This window comes from Pteropus alecto, unplaced genomic scaffold, assembly GCF_000325575.1.
Source record: "Pteropus alecto unplaced genomic scaffold, ASM32557v1 scaffold92, whole genome shotgun sequence".
Lineage (NCBI taxonomy): Eukaryota > Metazoa > Chordata > Mammalia > Chiroptera > Pteropodidae > Pteropus > Pteropus alecto.
Window position 1 is genome coordinate 829,929 of NW_006432447.1, and position 18,854 is coordinate 848,782.

At 48.5% G+C, this 18,854-nt stretch overlaps 1 protein-coding gene across 1 annotated transcript in view; it reads right to left on the bottom strand.

Moving 5' to 3' along the window:
- Positions 1-1,659: 1,659 nt before the first annotated feature.
- TMEM43 (transmembrane protein 43) overlaps positions 1,660-18,854 on the bottom strand; it is a 17,798-nt gene continuing 603 nt past the window's right edge. The window contains exons 2-12 of the mRNA XM_006907176.3: positions 14,919-15,068; positions 13,906-14,040; positions 13,176-13,270; positions 12,296-12,345; positions 11,951-12,020; positions 10,951-11,021; positions 9,822-9,943; positions 9,234-9,308; positions 8,591-8,692; positions 5,412-5,529; positions 1,660-3,196 (exon numbers count right to left, since the gene is read on the bottom strand). Coding sequence (XP_006907238.1) covers positions 2,994-3,196; positions 5,412-5,529; positions 8,591-8,692; positions 9,234-9,308; positions 9,822-9,943; positions 10,951-11,021; positions 11,951-12,020; positions 12,296-12,345; positions 13,176-13,270; positions 13,906-14,040; positions 14,919-15,068 — 1,191 coding nt within the window. The 3' untranslated portion in view covers positions 1,660-2,993. The remainder of the gene's footprint in view (positions 3,197-5,411; positions 5,530-8,590; positions 8,693-9,233; positions 9,309-9,821; positions 9,944-10,950; positions 11,022-11,950; positions 12,021-12,295; positions 12,346-13,175; positions 13,271-13,905; positions 14,041-14,918; positions 15,069-18,854) is intronic.

An 18,854-nucleotide genomic window follows, 5' to 3' on the forward strand; every position in this document is an offset into this window, starting at 1 on the left:
GCTCTACATATTTTCAGATTTTACGTCAGCTAAGAAAACCTAATAGAGTTAATTTGTACACATAATGAGACTACATTGAAGATGAGATTTTGTTGTTATGTAGGCTGGGAACTTACTATACACATGGAATTTTATTTATTTTTTTCTATGTTTAAGCAAGGAGATATTACTTAATCTTTGATGGGAGCTGTTAAGAATTTGAATCAGTTTTATCCAAGGGAAACAAACAAAACACTTGAGGTGTGACTCATATGCACAAGAGCCTGGCTGGAAGGCTCTTGTTGAGAAACAAACTGAGGTTGTCATGGAAACTGCAGAGCTTTACACTTCCTGCATCAGAGCCCTTTCTCTCCTTGAGGTAAACGACTTTTCTCTGAATTGAGTCAAGAGTATCACCCTGTCTCTGCAGAAATATCTTGTTTTTCAGGCAGATGTTAGCTCCTAGGAGGCACTATGAAAATCAAATGAAACATTCAGTTTTGAGAAATATGAGAGGTTTTAGAAAGCTATCACTCACCTGCTTCAAATCTTGTAACAATAAGTACTCAAATTGCTAGCTTCAGAGTACACGATTAGTAGCAGTCCATTGCTTCAGAATAGGAGGCAAAAAGAATTTAGTTACATCACGAGTGTTTGGCATTTCATGGGCTTTTTCCAAGTTAGTTCCCACAACAACTTTGTGGGGTAGAACGGCAGTGTCCCCATTGTACAGATGAGGAAACCAAGGCTCAGAGAGCATTGGTTTTCCCAAGATAACACAGCCAGTCAGTGGCGGACTTGGGACAGGAATTTGAGTCTTTGCCAACCCAAAGCCGATGATGCCTTTTGCACTGTATTGGGCTGTGGTTCCATCCCACGTCTTTCTTCTAGCACATTCTGAAGATGGGTGAAGTGTGAGTCATTCACTTTATATCCATCCAAAACAAAGTAAGCTTTGATATATAAGGCTTCTAAGTGCTAGGAATATGATTTGCCCTTAAAAAAAAAATTCAAACCTATTTTAACCACTAAAAGCACTCAGGACTGTGTTCTAAAATCCTTATAGTTCTTAACTAAATTCTATGGCTGAATTCTTTTAGAAACTTGAGAAAGAATACAAAAACAAAGTGACAAGGTCCTATAAAAGATTTAGAAATTTATTTTTATTTTCTATCAAAAATACAAAGATAATACAAATTTTATGATTTTCCAGAGGCTTCAAATATTTCTTAACATTATTTTGCTTAAAATTGGCAGTAATTTAAAATCTAAACTAGGAAAAATTATACAGACCAAATCCCAAGGATTTTGTATTTTTAGCCATCATCTAGTTATACTGTTTTCCAAAAGCATTCTTTGAGGATTTAGATATTCAGTGAATTCAGTGAAATTGCTCATAATGAGCAGCAGTGAATACCATTTCAGTCTTTAAACCCAGATAAATTGTCTCTGCGGCTGGCTGTCTTTAACACAAAGAATCTGTTTATAGTAGATACCCCAGGACAACATAAGAGATTATTAGATCACTATTTTAGCAAGTACTTAACTTGCTAAAGGAACCACTCCCAGCAAGGCAGAACAATTTCCACATAGTAAAAAGATAAAGAATCTTTTAGGACATCAAGGTTACAACATACTTTATCTTTCAAAGGATGTGAGAGTAATTGGGAAACCCAGAAATTATGTGAATTAAGCGTGAGTAGGTTTATTTAGGAAGAGCAAAGCTGTGGACACTTAACAGATAAATCACTCAGAAGCAGCCACTTGAGCCCTGGCTGCTAATGTCAGAAGTACTCCCATGATGAAAGAGGCCAGGCAAGGCATTCAAATCTCCAGCAAGCCTGAGGCCTCATATCTTGATTTTGACTGGAGGGGTCGCTATGAAGGATAATAAGAGATAATAAAGCTTCCAATTTTTTCCTTTAATGGTTGACTAAAAGCTCAAAACCATCTTCAAGTAAATAGGTAGTTTCTGGTACTAAACGATGAAAGGAAATGCCTTTCTCTACCCTGTAGAGATGCCCAGTCTCTTCCCAGGGGAAAACAAATCCTTTGCTAACACTTGTTTCAAAAGCATTATAAAGCTTCCCAGTGACTAAGACACTGGGAATACTGACAATGGTAACTTTTTTTTATCCAGGTGAGTCACACCTCATTTAACACCTGTGCTCTGAACTTCAACTACCAGATTAAAGGCTGTCTTTATGTAATAGTCTGAAATGTTAATCATTTAGGTTTTTCTGTTTTGCCCTTTAAATCTTATTTCAAACAACTCCCTCTTAGGGTAGGAGAGTAGACATGAAGAAGTAACAAAAACTCAGGGCCTTTGGAGATCCCATACACTAAAAGGATTCTGCCAAACCATAGAGTATAAAGCTCAATAAATGTCCAATTTTCCTCCTCATGACATCTCCAGTAGTTTTTCTCTTTAAGAAGTACCAAATCAAGTTCTATCCATAAACTGGGTTTGTGATGCCCCCGCTTTGCAGGGTATGGGCTTATTTAGTCTGTCTTGGCAATCCAGTACTGCTTGGAGACAGTTGATAACGGTGGCCCTCTAGCATCACAGGCACAGCTGATAGTCATGGCAGAGCTCTGGCACTCATCTCCAAGGATGAGGAGCAGACAAAGCAATAAGGCAGCAGGTCTGGAGTGTCACTTCCTCAACATCTGCAGGCATCAGGTAAGTGAAGCATGCAAACTGGCTACACACACAGTTCCAAGAGAGGGAGAGGAAACAAGCAGGAGAATGGCTGTCACGCTGCCAGACAGGAGTTGCCTTCTGCCCACTAAAGCTGCTCACTGGCAAGAAAAGGAGTGGAGACGTTAACTGATAAACACCAAACCTGACGTAAGTGTATATACTTTGCCAAGTCTGGCCCCTTGAAGAGTGGAGCAGGTACAGAATCCAAACCGATGCAGACTCATGCTCTGGCGTGGAGCGGGGTCAGAAGGGCAGCGGGTAACCTGGGTCCTGAGGCTCACATGGGTGTCGGTGGGTACCACAACCTGTTTCACTCCAGTTTTTTGGCTGGCACCCGTGTCCGAGCAATGATGATGGGCACCAGGGCCAGGCAACTGATGAAGAGGGCCCACAGGGGCCGGTAGAAGACCCAACCAGCAGCCACAGTCAGCAGAGTCAGTGAGGTGGCCACGCAGAAGGCAAAGGCCTTCAGGCCAATGTTGACCAGGTCTCGGAAAACAGGAAACCAGTCCACTGAGGGTAAGAAAAAAGGCAGTTAGACTTCGGAGGTCAGCGTATTCTACATCTCATGAAGTCAGCAGATAGTAGATAGTTCCTGTCTCTAGACAAAGATGGGCCCTTTCTGCCAGGTGAGTAAGGAGTGGGGGAGTCCACAGTGGAAGGCAAATAACCTCCTAATGAGGTTAGGAGGCTGGGAGATCCAGAAGAGGAGCCCTCTCTCCCCAGCCACATGGCTGGCCAGCCTTCTCGCCATGCTATTCAGTCGTGATATGAAGGGAGAAAAGAATGAGTGAGAAAGGAATAAGCCACCCACTGGGCACCATTCTAGGGGAAAAGGCATGTGCAAGTGCTTTGTAAACTTTAGGCTGTTGAAATGGCTCTGAGGCCAATATAAAGACATTTGACTGTAATATTGGCAAATACCCTGTTTGCTGCACACTCACGAAAGAGACTGGGCGGAGCCTTCTGCGGGTGCCTATTTGGGCCCCTCAGTTATTCCTGGAAATGTTTGTTCATTCAGAGAGCAGGTTATTACTAATAATTATCTATGTGCCAAGCTCTGGGCAGGGACTGAGGGAAACAAATTAGGCAGCCCCTGCCTCAAGGATCTCATAGGCTACTGACACAGGCTACTGATGAAGTCTAGGATCCAGCTAAATCCATCTGGAAATACCCTGTCCTTGGCCCGTCTAGCCTCACCAGGATGGCTTTCGGTGGCCTCTGTCCACTGGGGGAATCTTCACTCAGTTCCCAGGAGGCCCCAGTAGTCTGGTGCCATTGGGTTTGCAGAACAAGCCCTGGTGCCCTGCCATGACTACAGGACCCTGCAGACCGCCTCATGGCTCTTCTTGGTCTATTCCCATGTAGCACCCCTACTTGGCCTTCACAGTAAGCAGAATTCATATTTTTGAGAGCTGACCATGTATTACGTACTATGTGCACTATCTCATCAAACCCTCGGGCCCACCGTATAAAGCCGGTACTACTTTCACCTCATTTTACCCACAAGGTCACCAAGGCCCAGAGGTAGAGAGAATGAGAGGCTCACAGGCAGTCAGAGATTCAAAGAAGGGCCCTCTGAGACAGACTCCAACCTCCTTATCTTGACTATGGGGCAAATGAGGCTCTGAAAGGGTAAATGGACGATCTAGGTCACACAGCCATGATGGGCTTACTGTGGGAAAAAGATGGAGGATTCTTTTCAAATTCTGATCTCTCCCGAATGGTGCCCAAGATGCAACTGGCCTTTCTGAGTACAATTCAGCTATCCAAAGACAACTCGGATAAGTGTCCTTCTGCTCCCTGGGCCCTCAGTTTTCCCATCTGTAAAATGAGGGAGATGGCCCGCCCAGCTCTGACAGTCCAAGATGTATACAGCCAGACCCCTCCCCAACTGAAAAGGGTAAGTAGGGGAGAGGTTTCTGTTGGGGCTCAGAGAAGGCTGGACAGATTCATCAGACTCAACAGGGACACACTGGGGTAAAGGCTCAGATAAGTCCTCTGAGAAGCCTCATTCTCCTGTTGCAAGTCTAGACCTAGCCCTTACTCAATCAGCCTGGGCACTCAGTCTTGAACCAGGCTGGGTCCCTTGGGCTCACTGGTGCCAACCTCAGGCCATGAGAACAGCCCAGCAAACTCCCCTGCACTCCAGGCTTGCTGGCTGCCCCAAATCTAGCACAGGTTTTGGGGTGGGGAATGAAGTGTAAATGTTTGAGTGTTTCCTATTTACCATACATTTCATAAAACTACAAATTAGGTGTGAGATAACTGAAGAAGAGACAGGAAAGGGGATGGCCTAAGTATCCAGAGCTGTGACTAACAGACTTCAGATCTGGCTGACTGCAAAGGCTGGCCAGCCTCCTCGCCATGGCTATTCAGTCATGATATGAAGGGAGAAAGGAATGAGTAAGTGAGCAAGGCAGGGGACAGATGGATGGAGTGGAACCAGACCCTCAAACCATGGAGGCTACCCCAGCTTCCTGGGATCAGCATCCACTCTGCCTTCACCCCCTGAAAGCACCGTGTCTCTCATGCCTGTCTTCCTTTGCTCGTTCACCCTAACGCTATAGGGTGGAGACACATAGATGGACCAAATGCCCAGCCTCTGCCCCAAGGAGTACCCCATTAGGCTGAAAAGGCTGACAGATGATGGTGTGAGAAATGCAAAGGAAGCACAGGGCTACAGGAAGACAGGTGAGATTTCCCCCACCCGCCTCTCCTCACCTACCCAAGGTATAGAGGATCCGTGTCATGAGGTTAAGACCCATAAACATGGCCATCCAGCCGGCAGCCCGCAGGCCCCATGTCTTCATGGAGTTGCTCTTTTGTTCTCTATGAAACACCTCCTGCAAGACAAGGTGGGGATTGGGGTGTCATGTCTGATGCCTGAGAGAGTCACTAGCCTGCCCAGTTGGCAAAGCAGGTGGTTGAGGGGGCCATGCCAACACAGGGACCACTGGTCAATTCTGAAGAGACCAGAAGAAGATAAAGGGCACTTATCCCACCCAGGTCTAAGTGCCTCACAACCTGGCGTAGCAGAGCAAGTCACACAGACAGATCTTTGTGGAAGGTATGGGCCCTCCTCAGATCAGAGCCCACCTCCTTCAAAAGTCCTTAGCCCACTGTCTCATCTGGAATAAATCTGACCCTCCCTCATACTGCAGCAGTACATTTCTGGGGTCCTTTTTCAACATCCATTTCATTGGGGATGTTTGAGTGGGCCTGCCAGGCACTATGGGAAATGTTTCGTGTATGATATCCAACTTCATCTTGGATGCTGCTCACAGCATCTGGGACACCACTCTTGTGGTTTCCCTCCCACTTCTCAGGCTGCTCCTTCTCAGTCTCTGGAGCCATTCCTTCCTTCTTGCCGTCTTCTAAATGCTGAAATTCTCTAGCAGCGCGGTCTACACTCTCCCTAGGAAATCCATCTATATGTCAGTGCCCATCACTTAAAGCTGCGGCCCTGGCGCCTTCCTGGGCTGTGGCTCCTACTGCCTATGGTGACATCTCCACTTCATGTCTTGGCACACCTGACACTGACAGTGGAGCTTCCACCCCAACCCGTTCCTCTCTGTCATCCTCATCTCAGAAAATGGTACCACCCCCCTCCCATCTAGGTCATCAGCAAGTCCTGTCAATGCTATGTGCACATTTCCCTGAATCTCTCACCACCATCACCCCCTCTCACCAGGACTACTGCATTAGCCTCCTCCCCACTGGCCTCCCTGCTCCTTCCACTCCTACCACCTTCTCCATGCAGCAACCTGCCAAGGCCCTGCTGTCTGTACCCCAGCTCCACTGCTGCCTGTTAAAGACAAAGTCAAGTGTCTTCGTGCACAGGGCCTTTGTACATACAGTTGCTCTGCCTACATGTTTGCCCACGGTTGTGGCTGGCCAGCTCCTACAGTATTCTTCTGGTCTTGGCTTAAATGCCATTTCTTCAGAGAGCCTCCCCATCATTATCTATAGTAATAACAATATGACTGCTAACATTTATTGCTTACTATTTATTAGTGTCCTAAGTGCTTTGTAAATATCCTACCTAATTCTCAAAATAATTTGATGAGGTAGGCACACTTATCTCCATTTTACAGATAAGAAAACTGAGGCTCTGAGAGGATAAGTAACACACTCAGGGTCTTCGTATAAGCTTGAGGGCAGGGATCATGTTTTTTTGTCCCTTGCTATGTCCCTGGTGCTCAATAAAAACGTGTTGAATGAATAATCTTTACAACAACAAATGATTCAGGGATAATAGTAATACATCTTTTTTTTTTAATTTTCATTTTACAGAGGGACAACAGATTCAGAGAGGATAAACAACTGGCTTAAGGTCCCATAGCCAGCAGAAAGCAGAGCAGGGCTTGAGCTGGGGCCATCTCCAGTGTCCATGGTTGTCCACACTGTACCCTCCTGCCCTTGGGATGGAATCTGGATATGCTGACTTGCATGGTCCAGGGTTCTCAGGGCCCCAGGCTGCCTCCTTGGCTCAGGGCCTCCTCTCACTATTTGGCAGCGACCCCAGAGCCTACGCTGGAGGCACAGGGTGATCAGGAAGCATCTGCTCATCTGCGTTGTCATAGCCTTCCCTCCTGGGGAGTTAGCTAAACCATGAACTCCACAACTTCTCTGGGGGTGGGGTATGGGGGGCAGAAGGCCCTGGGCTTCCACCTGCAGGAGGCTGGAAGCCTGGGGCAGGGTTAGAGCTCTGGGAGAGAGGGAGAGGCCTGGACAGGGCCTCCTAATTTTAGAAACTCCCCGGGGGGCCCTGAGAGCTTTGGGAGGAAAGGGTGACTCATGGCCTGCCAGGCTGGGAGGTGGCAGCCCTACTGTGAGGTTGGTAACTGGCTCCTGTGCTGCAGCCTGACCACACCCTAGTCCTGGCCAGACAAAGTAGAAAGCATGGCCCATGCACCCCCCCAGGGCTGGGGGCTAAAGTGAGAGGGATAACAGCTGAAGTGCCTAAGAATAGGGTCAAAAAGGTCCCAGCTAAGCCCTGACACCTGCCCACTGCCTTTACACTTTCAAGCCCTTCAGGATGAAGAGCCCAACAATCCTGTTCAAGGCAAGCACAGAATGTCCCATGAATGTTACACTGTGTTCATCGACAATGCAAAAGCTGCATTTTTCTGTTAAAGGAAGGATTTCCTGCCTAGAGAAGATAGGCTAACTTTTAAGGCACACAATTAAATTAATCAGTACACCTTTGCACCCCTTCTCCTTGGGACTTAGGTAAGGCATGACCTTCCCTCTTCATTCTATAATAAATAGGGACAGGATTGCCCACCCTCACTCACCTGGTCCTGGGACTCTGCAGCTCAAATCCTTTCACTGACCCCTAATGCTCTTAAAAAAGCAGTGCCTCCTCACAAGGAGGTACTGCCCTATCAGCAGCCTTGTCTCCCCTGCACCCGTCTCTCCAGGTGGTGGCCCACAAGCACTCCTGATCCCCTCAACGAGATGAACTCTGACCTGCCTAGACTACAGACTGACCCCTAACTCTTCTAGCACTGATCCCTTCTCTTCACATGAGATTCAGCAAAAATGTCGTTCAGAGAGGCCTTCTTTTACCATTGTCAAAGCAGATTTCCTATTATCATGTCCGTTTATCTCAAAGATCTGCCTCCCCTTTGTAACACTCAGCACAAGGTGTCCTTACTCGTTTTTCTGATGAGTCTCTCTTCCCCATAAGAAGCCTGTAAAGGAGCCTTTTGCCCACCATTCTATCCTTAGGACCTAGCACAGTCTGGCACACAGAGAGATGCTTACTCTTATTTCTTTTTCTTGCTTCATTGTACTAGCTATGACCTCTAGTAGAAGCTTATTAAATAACCACCGGAGGAAAGAGAGAGAGGGAAGGAAATGCCAATCCCTCCATCACAGAGGTAGGCAGCACCAACTCACCTCTGGTGAGAAGTCCCCATGGTGCAGAAGCAGCAAGGTGTCCCCAGACTTGGTGGAATATGGGACTAACTGGTCACCCCGCTGACGGGCAATCACAGTGACCTGGTCAGAGAATTTAGTGTTAGAGCTGAGGGGGTGACCAGTCCATCTGGTCTCAGCACCCCTCTATATGGTGCCAGCTACGAAAGTGAGTGAGGAGTCCCATGCCACCCCTGAGCCTCTATCCATATATTAACCTGGGGTACAGCAGCTCCTGGAGCTTCAGCTGAGCTGCTTTATTTGAAGTTCTAAGAAGGACCCTGGGCTGGGGTTGCAGTGGGACTGCATGTGACAGGATCAGAAATGCAAGATCAAGTATTTACAGAGCAAAAATTGGGGGCTAGAGGAAGGACTGCATATGATTGGAAGAACTCTCATTAGGTATAATTATGAGATCTCCCCACAGTTCTTAACCTGGGGGCTATGGATGTCCATGGATTACTTCAGGGACACAGACCTCTGAAAGAGCTCAAAGGCACGCCTGACTGTGGAGCACATGAACACAGTTCCTAGAGGGAAGGTCTAAAGCGACATTGTCTACTGTGTCCATGCCCAGGAAGGTTAGGAAGCCCTGCCTTAGTCCGCCCTGGAGAAGCTGGATTACCACGTGAGCTGGGCCCAGGTCAGGGTCATCGCCGCTCAGCCCTGCATATGAAAAGAAAACACGCAGGTCTCCAACCTGGGGGGTGGAAGAGAAGTGAGGTGAGTGAGGTCAGAAGTAGCCAGCCTGGGCCTGGGTCCATAATGCCGTTGAACCCTGGCACCCACTCTCTTTTCCCACCTCCACACACTTGCTCAGGTGGTCCTGTCACCTAGAATGCCCCTCCTCTCCAATTTCATTTGGCCAAGTGCAGCTGTGGATTCAACTGAACTTAAGCCAGAATTTGACTGTTGTGTGTTGCCCAGGGGATGGTACTCTAAGGCAGGGGTCCCCAACCCCTAGGCCATAAACCAGTACTGGTCCATGGCCTGTTAGGAACTGGGCTGCACAGTAGAAGGTGAGCAGCAGGCGAGCAAGCCGAACCTTCATCTGTATTTGCAGCCACTCCCCAGCACTAGCATCACTGCCTCAGCTCCACCTCAGATCGTCAGGCATTAGATTCTTTCTCATAGGAGCACTAGTCCCTGGTGCCAAAAAGGTTGGAGACCGCTGCTCTAAGGGTATTTGAACTGCCCAAGCCCCTCTGTGCACCTCTGGATACTTGGGGTTTTCACTGTGGTAAAAATAGTCTCCCCGGCGAATGATGTCCACTTGCGGGTCCTCTAGCTTGGACAGGCTCAGCGGCTTAAAGTTATCCACTTTGTCAATGAGGCCTGAGAGAAGTAGGGGGGTTAGATACAATGGTGTACAAATTGAAACACCCCTCCATCTGGTATCCTTCCCACCGTGCCCTCACACAGTCCACACAGTCCACACAGTCCAGCCAAGCTGCCCACTCCTGGCTCATCCCGCTCAGGGCCTTTGCATGCATGGCCTCCCACCGGGAGTGCCCTTCTCCAGCTCCATAGCTGCTTCTTTGCCAGCCCCATTTCAGTCTCTATCTCCTCCAGGAAGCCTTCCCTGCCCCCTCTCTCCATTAAGTCAGAGTGACCACAGCTCTGGGAATAGCTTTAGCCCTGTACCCATTCTAGTTATCCGTATCCAAGCCTGGCTCCCCGGCTGAATAGAGAGCACTTGGGGCCAGAGCTGGCTGGCACAGCAGGCACTAGCTAGGGACAGAACAGATGGCAGATGGGCCAAGCCCTGGATCACTGGCCTCTCTTCCCTCATCTTGACTCTTTGGGCCCTCAGTGTCTTCTCTCCCATCTTCCTGGGTCAGGCTCAGGGACAGAGCCCTCAGAGTTACTGTGGCTGGTGATGCTGCCTTGTCCTTTGACAGCCTCTCTTTGGAGACACTTGAAGGGGCCTGTGATGAACCGACCCTCCCTGGCACAGGGCTGGGTACCAGTTGGGGCTCAGTGGCGGAGCCCTCAGGGGCAGCCTTGTCTCTACTACTGGCTCAAGGGCTGCTTGAGGAAGGGCTCTCAGTTCAGGTCAGAGTGGGCACCAGCACTGCAGTGGTGCCTGGCAGTCATTCTCTGGAACAATCCAGGTTTCAGAGGAACCTGGCCAGGGTAGGGGTACTCTACATGACTACCCACCTCCTGAGGACTTGCCTTCCCTCTGGCCCTCAGCCCAAAACATGATGCTGCCCAGAGCAGCAGGACCCCTTTAACCACCTGAGGACTGTGCACCAGAGGGACCAGCTCCTGGGAGGTGGCCGAATGGAAGCAGAGTCTCTGGGTTGGCGATGGACCATCTGAAGGGGCCAGACACTTACCTGCTGAGAGGAAAAACCTGCCAATTTGAACGAAGGGGGCTGTTGCTGTGAATGACTCCACTGCCATTGCACTGTGGGAGAGAGAGGGAGCTGTCAGTGAAGCGGGGTGCCACGTGGGAGCGGTCTGGGTTCCTTTGGGTTGTGCTCGGCAGGTCCCCACACAGAGGAAGAGGGGGGCTCCTGCATGTCCGGACCAGCCCAGGCACTGCAAAAGTCTTGTCTTTACCACCAGCTCCAATGACTGCATTCTCCTACCCTGTCCCCTGGATGGAACACCCTCACTCTGTCTCCTGTCCCCGAGAGCTTCATACCCTCTTGCCTGGACCCCTATAAGCCTGTCCCACCCCACCCCCCAGACGTCAGATGGACCTTCCATGGACTTCACACCTCACTGACCCTTCCCAGCGCTGGCGGCATCTAAGCCCCACTGCGCACATTCAAGGCCCTTCCTGGCACAGCCCTGCCCATGGCTGTACGCAGCTCACACTCCAGCTGTGCTCCAGCATTAGGCCAACTTCACCTCCTCTATGACCCTGACCTAACCTACATCTGTCAAAGTCCTATGAAGGCTCAGATCAAATGCTGCTGCCTCCCAAAAGCCCTTCCTGACTGTCCTCCCACCCCGCTGGCTAATGGTTAACAAATGCCCTCCTGGTACTGTATGTGCAAACCCCATTAGGCATTCAGTCTAGGCCTTATATTCATGATTTGTTTGAGGGGTCAGAGATGCTGGGTTGCCTCTGTGACCTGGTGCCCAGCACAGGAGCTGTCCCACCCAGCATACAGACTTGTGCCAGGGAGGGGTGGTCATCACAGGCCCCCCACAAGTAACTCTAAGGAAAAGCTTTCTGGGGACAAGGCAGCATCACTAACCACAGAGTGGTCCACCATGTCCAATACTTTCATCAACTCAATCCCATTATTCAGCTGAGAAAGCAGAGGCCAGGGACCTGCCACTGGCAGCCAAGGCTACACTCAGGCTTAGGGGCCCAGCTCTCACCTGGGGTTTTTGTGGCCAATCTCTCGGTCGAAGTTTCTGCTGTTGACAATTTCCGACCTCCATTCAGTGTCTGTTGTGGGGAGAGGGAACAACTCAGCAACCATGGAAAGAATGGCTACATATCTGAGGTCCCCTGGACCTGCGTCCTCTTATCCAAGCCTGTGACTACTCCATGGCCGAAGGGGCAGTTTCTGGTGCCTTATTGGATGGATAAGCAAGCAGGGCTCCAAGGATCAGTACCCACAGATCCCAACACCTGGTTCTGTACCCTTCCCCTGCAGGAATGTGCCCAGCATCTGCCCACAGGCTGGGGCAGGGCCGAGAGGGTAGGGGGCCGATACTCACTGTAGGAGTACCTCCTCTCAGTTTTCACCTGCCCATCTTCAGTGTATTCCCTGCAAGGAAAGCACAGGCAGTCCCAGAGTCAGCCCATCATTCCTGAGGCATTCCCATCTCTAAGCATCTCTACCTGGAAATAACTCAGAGCTACCAGGTCAAACTGCCCAAATGGAGCAGGCCTTGTCAGCATTGGCCCGGAGACAGGGTACTCACTCCCTGGCATACAGCCAGCTCCAGCCTTCAAAGGCCCTGACTGAAGATAAGTGCTTTCTCATCCTGAGCTGAAATCTGCCTGGTTCACACCAACATTTGCAGCCTCTGGGCCCAGAGATGTGGCTGCATACTGTGCTCCAAGACAGCCCATAGAGGCCCATGCAGCTGCCCTTCTCCAGGCTGAGCTGCCCTGGCTTCCCCAACCACATCCCTACCACCTCAGCTCATAGTCCATGTTGCTCATGTGGGGATGACTCCACCCCCAGCCTGGCCAATGAGGTCCTCCACTGGGACTTCTGTTAGAAGTGATAGGATATAAGCCAGGAGGCCACCTCTGCCCCCTCAACGGACAGAGGATAGTACCAACACATGCGGAAGCACAGTATGCGGCCTGAATCCAGTTATGCCTTAAGCTTGGGCATCCAGGGAACATCTTTGGAACACCTGTGGAGCTAATCAAACCCCCTTTCTCCTTTGACCCACTCTGCATTGGATTTCTACCACCTTCAAACAGAAGACCATTGGCTAATAACTTTGGGATAATTTGACATTTCTTTGATAGGAAGGTTTTATACTTTAAATTTCAGAAGTGTCAAAATGAAAGACACTTGCATTTTATCTTAACATCTGCATCTTCTTATCACCAACTGCTTTCCACTCCCTGGTACCTCACCTGGACTCCTCAGTCTCTACCCACTGGTACATCTCCACATGCCGCCGCAGCTTCACAGCCGGAAGGTGGACCCCATAGTTTGGATCAGATAAGAGCTTCAAAAAGAATCAAACAAACCAAAAGTAAATAAATAAAAGACAGGACTCATGTCAGCCCAGAATGTCCAGCTCAGGGGAAGCTGGACTGAAAGAGAAACAGGTACAAAGAGCAGTGACATGTTGGAGAACTCTGCTTCATGTGGGAGAATTAAGTGAAGCTGTCTGTCTTAAGTTCTAAACGCCCAATGCCTGTGACCATGGTACAGCATAAGCTCGGGCTACATGGCCCAATGGAATGGTACCAACAATGACATATTTGGTGTTCGAACACAGGAGGTCCAATAACCAGAGTACCTTTGTGGCCTGCACTAGACACACATGCTAATCTTAATCATTAAAGCACCTATTTGTAAAGCTCACACCATGTGCCAGACACTGTGCCAGGACGTTAGCTATTTAATCCTACCAAATCTTCAAAACTGGCCCCCAGTTTATTACAATTATTTTCCCCATTTTACAGATGATGTTGAGACTCAGGAGGGATGGGTCCACACAGCTGCTGAGTGGTGCAGTCAGGAATCACACCCTTGTGTGTCCATCTCCAAGTCCCATGCTTTCAAAATCTTCAATCAGACAATACTAAGTGATGTGCCCCAAGCCTCCAGTGGATCAGCAACCATCGCCACACCTACCTTGGATGTCCGCAGTGCCCCAATGATGTGCACAAGCCTCCCCTCGTTTTCCGGGGCCACGCTATGGATGCTGTCAGGGGACACCACAAGTGAGAGTCCCTCGGCCAGGGAAGTTGCTGTCTTCAATGCACGGCCCTGTGAGCAAAGCAGAGTGAGGATTTCAAAAACTCAGTGTGGCCTGATATAGTTGTGCTTATTGCAGTGTCTCAGGGCAGGATGGGCCTCTGGGAGCATTGAAACTGATCTCTCCATTTTACAGTTGGAAAACTAAGGTCTAACAAGTGGCAGAGTGGGAACCCAGAATTCCTGTTTTCCCAGGTGGACCTCTTCCCACCCTCCCCCACCACTGCCCTCATATTGCAACTAGCTGGTGCTTTCATTTGCTCTATACTCCCCCATTTTCCTCTGTCTTCTCCTCACCTCCCCTACTTTCAATCCATGTATTTACAGGCCCATCTGGACTGCTGTCCAAATCATGTGATCCAGCCTAGCCAATCAGAATATGTGTCCACTGGCCACACGACTGGTTCAGAGAGAGGACTGAGACCCACGCCAGAATACAGAGATCTCCCTGTAGCTTGTGCTAAACTTATTTAGAAAGAGATGGTTCCTCTGTTCTCTGGGGCTGCTAAGCTGACTGGTGTGACCCTGGAGTTCCTTTGCCACCACAAAGAAAGAGCCTTCCAAAGAAAAATTGAAAATAGAGAAAAACAGGCAAAAGATAGAGAAATGGAGATTCTTGGTGACCTAGCATGAATGCCTGAATCCAACCATGCCTGAAGCTGGTTTTATCCCCGAGATTTCAGGCATGTTAACCTATCCACTCCCCTTCCCACTTATGTCAGTTGTGAGGTGGGTCACAAGAGAAAAATTCTGATTAATTCAGCATCCCTCCCCTTTCTCTTGATAAAATCTAGGCCTTTGTTACTAAACCCAGCCTCTGGATTCACAGACTTTGCTCCCTGACGCTACAGGGACCCTCGCCCTGCACAGAGGGACCCCAAACATTTTACCTCATTGGTAAAAATTAAGTAGAAGGAGAGCAAGAAGGTCATGAGCCCAACAAACATCCCACCCGAGGTTTCACTCAGCCGCTCCAGGAAGCCCGGCTGGCGGTCAGTTGTAATTTTCACATGTTCTCTTCTGTTACTTGTACTGGAATACTGAAAAAAAAAAAATTTTTTTTTAATCAGAATGAAAGTTAATTTTTAAAAATAAATTGAATTTTGCTATTTATTTATACTCAGTTTTTACCATTTTCATAAAAATGCACAGACAAATATATACCCCATCTGACCAACATCCAGCTCACAATACAGAACATGTCTATCACCTCCGAAAGTTTCTTTGTGCCTCTTTCCTGCCAATATTCCCCTTTCTCCACCTCCCAGAGTTAATGACTTTTTGAATTTGTATCATTACAAATTAGTTTTGCCTCTTATAGAACTTGATATAAATGGACTCATAATATAGCAGGCTCTTTTCTGTCCAGATTCCTTAACTCAGAATAATGCTTTTGAGGTTCACCCACATTGTACTGTGATCAGTAGTTTATTCCTTTTTGTGGCTGAGTAGTGTTCCATTTATGAATATATCACATCTGTTGATTCATTCACCAGTAGATAGATATCTTAGTTATTTCCAGTTCTTAGCTATTATGACCAGTGCTTCTATGAACATTCATGTACGAGTCTTTATGCGGACGCATGCTTTCATTTCCTTTGAGTATTGGATATATACCTAGGAGTAGAATTGCTGGATCTTAGGGAAGATGTATGTTTTTTAAGAAATTGCTGAACTGTTTTACAGAGAGGTTATTAGAGGTATACTATTAATTCAATTCAACAAATAGTGGCTCAGCTTACCAAGGGCTGTGCTGGGCCTTACAGGAGTAAGAGGAAGGGAAGATAGGCTTTATGGCCATTGAGTCACAGCTACAAACAGTGCTAGGTCATGCCGAGTGTCTGGTGAGAAGAGAGGATCCAGTGCTAAAGGAAGGACCCTTTCCAGCTGGGGGATCAAGGCAGATTCCCTAGAGGAAGAGACATTTGAGTAGGACTTCGGAACCAGACCCTGGAGTAAGGGCATCCCTAGCAGGGCAAACTGTGTGAGCAATAGTGAGAAAATAGGAAATGGTTCTGGGAGAACAGCTGCCTATCTGCTCTAGCTGGGTTGTGGAGGGGGCAGCTAGGCACATCCAGACAGGTTCATGGTAGGCCTCAAATTCCACAGTCAGTGGATTAGGCTTTGTCCCGCCAGTAATAGAAGCATGGTTTGGAGTATGTCCACTGTTGACTGAGAGTGTTGTTATCAAGGGCAGGACTCTGGAGTCAAAAGGACTGAGTTTGAATCCAGACTCTAACACGTGTCAGCTATGGGACCTTGAGCAAGCGAAATAATCCTTTTATGCCTTCTATTTCCTCATGAGTAAAATAGGGATAATAATCCAATATATAAAATTGTGGTTAGGATCAAAGGACCTAATTATTCAATGGCTCAGTGCCTAGGGCACAGTAAGCAATGTACAGGTGCTACCTGGTGGTAATGTTACTAGCTTTTTCTGTAACTGATACCAAGGCTTGTGTCAAGGCTGGGGGTCAGCCGACAAAAGTCACAAAGATGTAAAGAGGTTCTGAGATGTAAAGAGGATAAGCCAGGCCCCATCCTGGAACTGGGGAGTCAGAGGAGAAATTCAAATGTCTCCATTTATATTCTCTGATTATTCCCAAATGCCACCATCCCAGACCTCCAAGAGACCAGAAGTCCATTGTGTTCAGAAATGGTCTTAACATTTTGGAAATGCCATTTGAAAATATCAGTGGAGCAATTCACTGTAGGCAGTTAGGTGACCATGAACCATCATAATGATGACAATGGCAAACACACCGGTCTATCACAGGCCAGTCATAAGCAAGCCCAAGGAGGTGGATGCTATCACTACTCCATTTCATGAAGGAGAAAACCAAGGCTCAGCAGTTAAGTCATCAGCCCAGATCGCTTAGCCTCTAAGAGGTGGAGTCAGGATTCAGATCTGGGCAAACTGCATTCTTCACTTCTTGGGTTGTAAGGAAAGCAGAACATTGGGAGCCAGTGGCAGACAGTGATGGGAAAAGGAGCCAGTCCTGCTATTACCAGTGTAGCCCCAAATTTGGAGGCTAATAGGCATAGCTTCCTCCTGGGTCTCCCTTAGCATACATCTAAGAGCCAACATCAAGATCAGGGGCTCAAAGATGGCCTTACAGGAAAAAAGAAAGGCACGGGAAGGTGCCCCTCAAGCTAGGGAGGAGTAAGGTGGGTAGTGACATGATACACCCAGCCCAAATTCTGAACCAAATTCCCTACAAACAGAATAATGGAGATTTCCTGGGCCCACTCCTCACCCACTACACCTCCCCTAGCCTGAGGGGCACTCTCCTGAGCCTTTCTTCCTTCCCTTCAAAGCTATCTGTGACCTCTTAATCTTAATGTTGGCTCCCTGATGTGTGTTGAATACCTAATATGTATTTCAGTGACACAAACCCTCCCAGTTCCAGCACTCTGGACTCAAGAAGCAATAAGGGGTAGGAACAGAGGTCAACACAAAGGCCCTGAAAATTACTTGCTCTGTAACCCTGGGTAAGCTGCTCTACCTCTCTGATCCTATTTACTCACTTATAAAATGAAGATGGTAAACAGTAACTCTGTCACAGACAGTTGTTGTTACATTAAGAATTCTGTCACCTCCCTGCTCCACCCCACCATCTTCCTCATGGGACATGGCTGCTCCCATAAATGCACACCAGGCAAAGACTTGGCAGCAGAGGATACCCAAATTCATCTACATTCCTTGGCAAAAGTCAGGTCCTAACATACCCAAGATGGTCTCTGCCCACAAGGACTATTCGTGCTAGACTGTAAAGATAGATTTTTTTTTTTACGTATTATGAAAAAAATACGCACCGAGCAATGTGCAAAACACAACCTCCCTTAGACTTCTCAGTAACCCAACCCACAAGAGATTAAGGCCACATGCCTACAGAAGGGACGAAACTGGATTTGCCCCTAGATCTGCCTAACTCCAAAGCCTGCAGTTTTCAGCACCTTCCCATGATGTAACCTCACAAGCTGGCCGTGAGACCTGGGCAAAGTGCCTTTCCCTGCTGTGAAATTCCTCATCTGTAAAATGTGGTGGCGGTATGGGGGCAGACAGGAGGCCACCTCTAAGGACAGGCAGGTCTCCTGACTGCCCTCTCCCCTGGCAGACCCTGGCTCTTATGGACCACCTCTGAGGCTTTTCTAGGTGCAGCATTCAAAGCTTCTAGGCCTCCAAGACAACTCTAACCTGGGACAGAGTGTGCTAGGGCTGTGGATGACACAAACTCTGCCTTTCAAGGGGTGTGGGAAGCAAAGAGGACGCTTGGGGACAGAGGAGAGGCCTGGAAAGAGGGTGTAACAGGCCAGGGGAGAGTGGGTAGGGCACTCCACCAAAGCAGGAGGGAGGGAGAGAGGAAGGGAGTATCTGAGGCTGGCAGTGCTCCCGAGCTGGCTCTAAAAGCACTTTCACAGAGGAGGGGACTGGTGAGTCACCAGCTTCTCCCACATCCAGCACCCTGGTGAAAAAGGCTGCTCGGTTTGTTGAATGAATGTTAGACTTAAATAGAAAAGTTCCTGAGAAAGCCTGGCTGCAAGAAGAGGCCAGCAGTCTTTGGAAGGAAAACACTTTCGATCAGGGCTTCTCTAACCAAATCCAGGCTAGGAGGAGGAGCCCAGCGGTAGGGAAATGCTCCGTCTCATAGTCATCCTAAGTCCTCCGCTCCCAACCTTGCCTGTGTCCCTTTGCAGCATCATAGCCTCTATTCCACAAACCCCCGTTAGGCGGGGAGCTCACTGCCCACTGGAAAAGCCCTGTATGTCCGTTGCTGGACAGCTCCACCGGGCGGGATCCGCTTACCTACACTTCACGCCGCCGC